Source organism: Carcharhinus amblyrhynchos, unplaced genomic scaffold, assembly GCF_965287045.1.
Source record: "Carcharhinus amblyrhynchos unplaced genomic scaffold, sCarAmb.v2.hapA scaffold_41, whole genome shotgun sequence".
NCBI classification, from domain to species: domain Eukaryota; kingdom Metazoa; phylum Chordata; class Chondrichthyes; order Carcharhiniformes; family Carcharhinidae; genus Carcharhinus; species Carcharhinus amblyrhynchos.
In genome coordinates this window covers 2,565,431-2,576,312 of record NW_027649782.1, presented here as the reverse complement: position 1 = coordinate 2,576,312, position 10,882 = coordinate 2,565,431, and the positions used below count along the sequence as shown (strand labels likewise).

The following is a 10,882-nucleotide window of genomic DNA, read 5'->3' as shown; positions in this document are numbered from 1 at the left end:
GCGCAGTTCAGCCTTCCGGAGAAACTAGCCTACCTGAAGGTTATCCACTATAAAACGGTAGGTAAAGGTCGAAAGATTTTCCAAGGAGTTCTGTCGGGAGAGAAGCAGTACCCATTCTCTTTGCATTTGTAAATCTTCTGTGGTTCATATTAAAGGCAAAACTGTAAAAATCTGATGTTTGGCCATTTTGCTTTCTGTAATGCCTTATTGCACGCCAGCCTCTCGGTAACGTAAGTCCTGTCTCGCTGGCTATACGTGGATACCTGGGCCATTAGAACATATTAGCTGTTCCCTCATGATCTGGATGCTGCTGAGGATTTTCTTCTGATGTCCCATCAAGGTTATTCCCAGCCTTCGGACATCCCTGTGATTGAACGGCAAAGACAGGAAGGGAAAAGACAAGGAAGAGTTTATACCCATGACAATGAACACAGAACATTACAGCGCAGTACAGGCCCTTCGGCCCTCGATGTTGCGCCGACCAGTGGAACCAATCTAATGACCCTCTAACCTAAACTATTCCAATGTTATCCATATGCCTATCCACTGACCATTTGAACGCCCTTAAAGTTGGCGAGTCCACAACTGCTGCAGGCAGGGCATTCCACGCCCTTACTACCCTCTGAGTAAAGAACCTACCTCTGACATCCGTCCTATAATTACCACCCCTCAATTTAAAGCTATGTCCCCTCGTGTTAGCCATCACCATCCGAGGAAAAAGGCTCTCACTGTCCACCCTATCTAACCGTCTGATCATCTTGTATGCCTCAATTAGGTCACCTCGTAACCTTCTTCTCTCTAATGAAAATAACCTCAAGTCCCTCAGCCTTTCCTCATAAGACCTTCCCACCATACCAGGCAACATCCTGGTAAACCTCTGAGACCAGAGGTCACAGTTCTACACAGGTTAATTCATTTGCCCCTGTTTGATATTCTTTCTTAATGCCAAATGGGAATTGGGCGAAAATCAGAACAAGAAATAGACGGGCATTGTTTCAGTACTGACATTCATTGTATTGAATGTAACAAATCGTGGCATGGTAGCACAGTGGTTAGCACTGCTGCTTCACAGCCCCAGGGACCTGGGTTCGATTCCCGGCTCAGGTCACCGTCTGTGTGGAGTTTGCACATTCTCCTCGTGTCTGCGTGGGTTTCCTCCGGGTGCTCTGGTTTCCTCCCACACTCCGAAGATGTGCGGGTTAGGTCGATTGGCCATAGTAAATTGACCATAGGTTAGAGGATTAGTGAGTAAAATATGTACGGTTATGAGGGTAGGGTCTGGGTGGGATTGCGGTTAGTGCAGACACGATGGGCTGAATGGCCTCTTTCTGTACTGTAGGGTTTCTATGATCTGAGTGCTAACTGATCTTTGTGTAGGAAACATTTTCTAAACTGCTCAGTATCAGCCTATCCAATTTTTTTTATTCGTTCATTGGACGTGGGCATTGTTAGGTGGACCAGCAGTTGTTTCCTCTCCCTCACTGCTCTGAATTGCTCACTCGGCTGTTTCAGAAGGCATTTAAGAGTCAACCACATTGCTGTAGTCACACATGTAGGCCAGACTGGGTAAGGATGGCAGATTTCCTTCCCTAAAGGAGATTAGATGGGGTTCTTTTTACAACGATCGACAATCGTTTCATGATCACCATTCAACTTTTAATTCCAGATTTTTATTCAATTCAAATTTCACTGTTTCACCGTCAAACCTAAGTCCCCAGAGCTGTACCCTGGTTCTTCTGGGTTACTAGTCCAGTGACAAAGAGTTGCCTCCCCTCTGCAGAAGGAAAGCTGAGCTTAAACCATGCAACCAAGGTTCCCATTCAGAGGTGGGGTGAGGCTGAAGGAGGGATCCGTAGCCGTTCAGTTATTCAGTGAGGGACCTCACAGCACCAGGGATCCGGGTTCAATTCCAACTCCGGATGACTGTGTGGAGCCTGCACATTCTCCCCGTGTTGCCTGGGTTTCCTCCAGGTACTCCAGTTCCCCCCCCCACTGTCCAAAGATGTGAAAGTTAGGATGATTGGCCGTGGTAAATGCGTGGGGTTACGTGGATAGAGTTCAGAGAGGGGAAGGTCTGAGTGGGATGCTGTTTCAGAGTCAGTGCGTCAGGGATTCTAACAGGTCAGAGGGTGGGAAAACATTTCTGAAATCATAGAAACCCTACAGTACAGGGAGAGGCCATTCAGCCCACTGAGTCTGCACTGACCACAATCCCTCCCAGGCCCTACCCCCATATCCCTACATATTTACCCACTAATCCCTCTAACCTACGCACCTCATGGTACTAAGAGCAATATTTTAGCATGGCCAATCAACCTAACCTGCACATCTTTGGACAGTGGGAGGAAACCGGAGTACCCGGAGGAAACCCACGCAGACACAAGGAGAATGTGCAAACTCCACAACAGACAGTGACCCGAGCCGGGAATCGAACCCAGGTCCATTTCTGAGTGATGGATTTCAGTAATTGTAACGCAACGTGAGAGGAAGTTCAGTCGCAGGCACCTGCACACTGGATTTATCAACCAAACCCGATCACTGATACAGTAAACCAGACAGTAATATGCAAGGGAACACACTGAGACACCCACTGATGAGCAGGGAGGGCAGAAAGCTGGGGGCAGTCCTCTCAGTTTCCCTGTTGGCAACATTTGGGGAGTTCAAGAGGGAGAAAAGATTGGAAAATATCTTAAAATGAAGATTCTCAAAAACAACTACAAAAAGCTTGAGTATTCAAATGTGTGATAGAACATAGAACATAGAACATTACAGCGCAGAACAGGCCCTTCGGCCCACGATGTTGTGCCGACCAGTTACAAAACAATGACCCACTAACCTAAACCAATCCCTTTTCATCCATAAACCTATCCACGGATCTCTTAAACGCCCCCAAACTAGGCGCATCTACAACTGCAGCAGGCAGGGCATTCCAATCCCTCACCACCCTCTGGGTAAAGAACCTACCCCTGACATCCGTCCTATAACTACCACCCCTTAATTTAAAGCCATGCCCCCTCATGCTAGATTTCTCCATCAGAGGAAAAAGGCTATTACTATCCACCCTATCTAAACCTCTAATCATCTTATATGTTTCAATAAGATCACCTCTTAGCCGCCTTCTTTCCAGCAAAAACAACCCCAAATCCCTCAGCCTCTCCTCATAGGACCTTCCCTCCATACCAGGCAACATCCTGGTAAACCTCCTCTGCACCCTCTCCAAAGCCTCCACATCCTTCCTGTAATGTGGGGACCAGAACTGCACACAGTACTCCAAGTGCGGCCGCACCAGAGTTGTGTACAGTTGCAACATGACGCTGCGACTCCTAAATTCAATCCCCCTACCAATAAACGCCAAGACACCGTATGCCTTCTTAACAACCTTATCTACTTGACTCCCAACTTTCAGGGATCTATGTACACATACACCTAGATCCCTCTGCTCATCCACACTATTCAAAGTCCTCCCGTTAGCCCTATACTCGACACATCTGTTATTCCTACCAAAGTGAATTACCTCACACTTCTCCGCATTAGTCAGAGCTCAAGATTGAAGTCAAGTATTCAAAGTTCCAAAACAAGCACAAATCTATTTTTGGTATGTGAGTATCATGTGATGTTTGAATTGTAGATCACCAGTCTGATTCCTCACGAAATGAGGAGGCCTTGAGCTGAAGGTTTGCATAGGGGCAGTGAATGAATAGATCAGAGAGTACAACTTGTATTTCGAATGGACTTGCCCAATGCTTTTTTTTCCATTCTATCGTGGAACATGGGTGTTGCTGGCTGGCCAGCATTTATTGATGTGGAGATGCCGGCGTTGGACTGGGGTAAACACAGTAAGAAGTCTGACAACACCAGGTTAAAGTCCAACAAGTTTATTTGATAGTAAACTCACGAGCTTTTGGGGTTTGTCCCTTCGTCGGGTGAGTGGTCTCAGACAGAGAATATAACAGCACGCACAGTTTACAGGTTATAGTTTACAGTATTCTGTAGACTGTCTGTGCTGTCATATGCTCTGTCTGAGACCAGAACTCTCCACTCACTTGACGAATGGGGCAAACCCCGAAAGCTTGTGGGTTTACTATCAAATAAACTGGTTGGACTTTAACCCAGTGTTGTGAGACTTATTACAGTATTTATTGCCCATCCCGAGTTGTCCTTGGAGGACAGTTGAGAGTCAACCACATTGCTGTGGATCTGGAGTCACTTGTCAGACAGATAAGGATGGCAGATTTCCTGCTCTAAGGGGCATTAGTGAACCAGATGGGCTTTTCTTCCCACATTGACAATGGTTTCACGATCATTAGTAGATTCTTAATTTCAGATATTTTCATTGAATTCAAATTCCATCATTTGCCATAGTGGGATTCGAACCGTGGACCCCAGAACATTAGTTGAGTTTCTGGATTAATAGTCTAGAGGTAATTCAACTCGACCATTGCCTCCCTTTAACAACATTGCTAATTTTAAAAGGACATTAATGAATAAACTCTGTACAAAACTCTGGTGTGGCCGCACTTGGAGTACTGTGTGCAGTTCTGGTCCCCACATTATAGGAAGGATGTGGAGGCTTTGGAGAGGGTGCAGAGGAGGTTTACCAGGATGTTGCCTGGTATGGAGGGGAGGTCCTATGAGGAGAGACTGAGGGATTTGAGGTTGTTTTCGTTAGAAAGAAGGCGGCTACGAGGGGACCTTATTGAAACATATAAGATGATTAGTGGTTTAGATAGGGTGGACAATGATAGCCTTTTTCCTCGGATGGAGAAAGCTAGCACGAGGGGGCATGGCTTTAAATTAAGGGGTGGTAGTTATAGGACGGATGTCAGAGGTAGGTTCTTTACCCAGAGGGTGGTGAGGGATTGGAATGCCCTGCCTGCTGCAGTTGTAAATGCGCCTAGTTTGGGGGCGTTTAAGAGATCCGTGGATAGGTTTATGGATGGTAAGGGTTTGGTTTAGGTTAGTGGGTCATTGTTTTGTAACTGGTCGGCGCAACATCGTGGGCCGAAGGGCCTGTTCTGCGCTGTAATGTTCTATGTTCTAAACCAGACCAGGAATATTGATGGGAAATGTCAGTCTTTGACTGGTCTACATGTTCCACCATTTGCAAAACCCTATGAAGGTTACCACGTTGCAATGAACCTGTCAGAGCCTTGCAAACAGATAGCATACCCCTCCCTCCTAGCTCCCCCCTCTCTGTCCAAGGAGTAATGGGTGGCACGGTAGCACAGTGGTTAGCGCTGCTGCCTTACAGGGACCTGGGTCCAATTCCCAGCTTGGGTCACTGGCGTTTCCACGTTCTCTCCGTGGGTTTCCTCCGGGTGCTCCCCCCGTCCAAAGAGGTGGATTGGCCATGCTAAATTGCCCCTTAGCGCCAGGGGGACCTTATGTACATAGAAACCCTACAGTGCAGAAACAGGCCCTTTGGCCCATCGAGTCTGCACCAACCACAATCCCACCCAGGCCCTACCCCCCTATATCCCTACACACTTACCCACTAATCCCTCTAACCTTGGGGTCAATCCATCTCATGGAGGGAGATTAGAGGGGTAAATAGGTGGGATTGTTGCCTTGGGCAGGCTCATTGGGCCAAGTGGCCTCCTTCTCCAAACTGCGGGCCACATCCGGATCGGAGCTTGGGGACCGCCGTTCTATAGGGCTTCTATGATTCTGGGAAGCAGGTTTTAAGCCTTAGGGAGAATGAGTGAAAGAGAGAACTGCTTTGTTTTTCTAATGGAACAATCCTTCCAGCTGGGAGAATCTTCACATGCACATTGATATGTGAAAACGCACTGCTCGTGTGAGAAAATGATTATCGTCAGATGTATTTTGCCTAATTAACAATAGCTGGCTGAAACAAAATGTGAGGGTTTTTGCTGCAAATTAGTTTTGGTTGAAGGATGGCATAACTAAACAACCACAACCTCACAAGCAAAAAAAAATCTCAATCGCTCCAACAATCTATACTGTTTACACAGATAAAGCAGACTACTGATTGATGTCAATTGGACAGATGGGAGGAATCTCTTTTCTTTTCCCCTCTGTGAAGGATTGATCAAAGTGAGATGGGTCTCAGCAATTTCAATCCCATTCCCCAAGGATCCAGACTCACAACATCCCGCTAGCAGCCATTTAGCACTAATTGAGTGATCTCGATCGGAGCTGCCATGAGGTTTGACAGGGCAGGGGACACGGGGAGGAACAGTGACGATCGCTGAGTCAAGGTTATGGGTGAAACAAGTGCCTGGAGATTAACACAGTTTGATTCTTTTGCAGAAAACAAAGCGAAAAGGCTTGCGTTCTCTCACCCGATAAAAGGGTTTTATCTTCAAAGTTCATTCATGTAAGAAAAAAAACACTTTCAATTGAGTCACAAAACAGCATTTAGTTTTTGCTCACTTTACCAGTCCTGTGTTTCAGAAGTTGTCATTGAATCCTACAGTAATCTGCACCGAGTCTCTAACAGAGAATCTTACTCAGACCCTATCCCGTAACCCCACATATTTGCCCCATTAATCCTCCTAATCTACACATCTTGGGATACTAGGGACAATTTAATATGGCCAATCCACCACACCTACACAGCTTTGGACAATTTAGCATTGCCAATCTCCCGAACCTACATATCTTTCGACATTAACTTAGCATGGCCAATGCACCTAACCTCCACATCTTTGGACACTAATGGGCAATTTAGCATTGCCAATCTCCCTAACCTACACATCTTTGGACACTAATGGACAATTTAGCATTGCCAATCTCCCTAACCTACATATCTTTGGACACTAATGGGCAATCTAGCATTGCCAATCTCCCTAACCTACATATCTTTTGACACTAAGGAACAACTTAGCATGGCCAATGCACCTAACCTCCACATCTTTGGACACTAATGGGCAATTTACATAAGAACATAAGAACATAAGAAATAGGAGCAGGAGTAGGCCAACTAGCCCTTCGAGCCTGCCCCGCCATTCAATAAGATCATGGCTGATCTGTCGTGGCTCAGTTCCACATTCCCGCCCTCTCCCCATAACCCTTAATCCCCTCTCTTATCAAAAACCCATCAACCCGCGTCTTAAAAATATTTAGCACTGCCAATCTCCCTAACCTACACATCTTTGGACACTAATGGGCAATCTAGCATTGCCAATCTCCCTAACCTACACATCTTTGGACACTAATGGGCAATCTAGCATTGCCAATCTCCCTAACCTACATACCTTTTGACACTAAGGAACAATTTAGCATGGCCAGTGCACCTAACCTACACATCTTTGGACACTAAGGGGCAATTTAGCATGGCAGATCCCCCTAACCTATACTCTCCTTTGGAGTGTGGGAGAAAACCCATGCAAACAGAGGGAGAATGTGCAAACTCCACACAGGTAGGTGCCCAATTTAATCCAGGTCCTTGGCACTGAGAGGCGACAGTGCTAGCCACTGTGCCACCCATTACATTGTGTTCTTGTGTGAGTCAGTGAAATGGTTACAGCACTCTGACTGCCTAAACTGTGTTTGAAAACACCAGTTGTAAGCTGTAAGCAGTCTGCTAACTGAGTCCTGAGGCTCCAGCCTCCCTGCTGTGCTGGGGAGACACACGAAAGCCGATTCCAGCTTTTGAAATCTGTACTCAGAACAAAGCAAATGTGTTTTTTTAATATAGTAAATATTTGATGAGGAAGTAAAGAAGCCAGATAAAGAAATCAAGTTATACTAGCAATGAAAGTACCATTAGGTTCAGATGTCCAGCTACATCAGAGCGTGGGCACAGTGTGCATTAACCTTTCCAGCTGAACAGGTTGCTGTGATAGATTTAGCAACAATAAGTCGGCAGCCAACTCCTTGCTGATCCTCAAAGGTTCAGTTCCAAATGAGGAAGAGTTTTTTTCTGCTGAATTTTAACCTTACACATGATGCTGGACCTAAACGAGTGTTTCCAACATTTCAAGCAGTTTCCTTCATTGCTGTTTTAACAGGACTATTCTTTAATAATCCATTCGCTGTGTGCATAACACAACAACCCAGGGCTTAAAACATATAACAGAATCCCTACAGCGCAGAAAGAGGCCATTTGGCCCAGAAAGTCTGCATCAACTGTCCAAAAAAGCATCCCACACAGGCTCTCCCCTCCACTCTATCCCCCTAACCCCACACACTTACGGTGGCTAATCTACCCAACCCTCATCTTTGGGCACCGAGGGGCAATTTAGCATGACCAATCCACCTAACCTACACATCTTTGGACACTAAGGGGCAATTTAGCATGGGCAATCCACCTAACCTACACATCTTTGGACACTAAGGGGCAATTTAGCATGGCTAATCCACCTAACCTACACATCTTTGGACACTAAGGGGCAATTTAGCATGGCCAATCCACCTAACCTACACAGCTTTGGACACTAAGGGGCAATTTAGCAAGGCCAATCCACCTAACCTACACAGCTTTGGACACTAAGGGGCAATTTAGCATGGCCAATCCACCTAACCTACACATCTTTGGACACTAAGGGGCAATTTAGCATGGCCAATCCACCTAACTGACACATCTTTGGACACTAAGGGGCAATTTAGCATGGCCAATCCACCTAACTGACACATCTTTGGACACTAAGGGGCAATTTAGCATGGGCAATCCACCTAACCTACACATCTTTGGGCACCGAGGGGCAATTTAGCATGGCCAATCCACTTAACCTACACATCTTTGAACACTAAGGGGCAATTTAGCATGGCCAATCCACCTAACCTACACATCTTCGGACACTAAGGGGCAATTTAGCACGGCCAATCCACCCTAACCTACACATCTTTGGACACTAAGGGGCAATTTAGCATGGCCAATCCACCTAACTGACACATCTTTGGACACTAAGGGGCAATTTAGCATGGCCAATCCACCTAACTGACACATCTTTGGACACTAAGGGGCAATTTAGCATGGCCAATCCACCTAACCTTCACATCTTTGGGCACCGAGGGGCAATTTAGCATGGCCAATCCACTTAACCTACACATCTTTGAACACTAAGGGGCAATTTAGCATGGCCAATCCACCTAACCTACACATCTTTGGACACTAAGGGGCAATTTAGCATGGCCAATCCACCCTAACCAACACATCTTTGGACACTAAGGGGCAATTTAGCACGGCCAATCCACCTAACCTACACATCTTTGGACACTAAGGGGCAATTTAGCACGGCCAATCCACCTAACCAATACAGCTTTGGACACTAAGGGGCAAATTCTCGTGGCCAATTCGCCTAATCTATACATCTACAAACTGTGGGAGGAAACAGGAGCACCCGGAGGAAACTCACGCACAGACTGTGTGAGAAGGATGTGCAAACTGCACACAGACATTCAGCCAAGGCCAGGATTGAACCTGAGTTCTTGGCGCTGTGAGGCAGCAGCGTTGACCACCGTGCCGCCCTTGTATAATGTGATGCTGGGAGGCCATCCTATTGAAAACTCCGTGCTTAAACAAATACATCCAAAACTGGTCCATCTGTTCAGGAGGTATTGGCGTGGCCCCATGAGAGAGTGAGCCATATGCACCAGGACTGTTCCAGCTTGCTTTATTGTTGTATTCAAATGAAGCCAGTCTGGAGCAGAGACGCTGAGTAGTGCTTCAATAGAGGAAGGGAAGACTGCTCTGAACCCTGTTTCTGATTGCTAACCACATTGAGCATGCACGTGTGGAGGAACCTACGATCAGAATCAGCCTTTTGCAGTCAAATAGCCTTTCAGCTGCCTGAGCTCATAGATGACTGACAGAGGTCGAAAGAAGGGGAGTGCGTGACCTTTGATGTGTGTTCAAAGTGGGGGGGGGCGAGAGCGTTATAAGAATACTCTTAGTCCCATCTGATTCTGGAGAGGCTCAGGAGGAAGAGTCGCACAAGGGACAAGCTGCAGTCAACTGTTTCTTCAAGAAGGAAAATGGCCTCAGACTTTGTCACGGTTCACTTGCTAGCTACAAGCCAAGGTCACCTCAACATTCTCCCTCCGTGTGCCCTGCTGTTTAAGACGTGATTTTTGTAATTGTGATCAGGTGCCCCTTTAAGAGGCGGGTCCTCAGGAGGGCCACATGCCACATTCTTCCCGCTTAGAAAGGATAGCAGGACTAGAGGGCACAGCCTCAAAATAAGGGGGGGTGCAGTTTAGATCAGAGTTGAGGAGGAACTTCTTCACTCAAAGGGTGGTGAATCTCTGGAATTCTCTGCCCGTTGAAGTGGTGGAGGCTGCCTCGCTAAATATATTTAAGTCACAGGTAGATAGGTTTCTGATAGACAAGGGAATTAAGGGTTTTGGGGAGAAAGCGGGACAGTGGAACTGATCCACTTCAGATCAGCCATGATCTTATTGAATGGCGGGGCAGGGTCAAAGGGCTAGATGGCCTACTCCTGCTCCTATTTCTTATGTTCTTGTGTTCTTACATTGGACCAATTGCTGTGAGCACACAGTTTGTGTTGGGGAGCGTGGGCTTTCTGGCAGTTGGAGCCTGGGATTTGTAGCATTTGGAAGCGTTTTTACCTCTGTCTGTATGTAGCTACCTGCCTTGTTGGTCATCAGTTCCTCACAATTATTGCTGAAATCACTTTCACATTTCTCTCTGACATTAGTTGGTTGCAAACGATCATAGAACTGTGACAGCACAGAAAGAGGCCATTCAAAGCGCTATATTTGCACCAATACACCAAGATCCATTCCCTGCCTTTTACCCCATTGTTGTTGAAGGATAGTGTCAAATTAAAAGATTAAATAAATACATTAATGATCAAATGTTGGTGCACATTTCAACATATTCCATTACACTCTCATTCTGAAATGATAATGGCAATTGCCTATGTAAACATGTCACACTGTAATGACATGTTCC

General features: G+C 46.3%; 1 protein-coding gene across 1 annotated transcript in view; it reads right to left on the bottom strand.

The window, feature by feature from the left end:
* Nucleotides 1-249: 249 nt before the first annotated feature.
* The window catches only part of epha8 (eph receptor A8), a 570,939-nt gene continuing 560,306 nt past the window's right edge, over nucleotides 250-10,882 (bottom strand). The window contains exon 17 of the mRNA XM_080181519.1: nucleotides 250-364. Within this exon, the coding sequence (XP_080037645.1) occupies nucleotides 250-364 (115 nt within the window). The remainder of the gene's footprint in view (nucleotides 365-10,882) is intronic.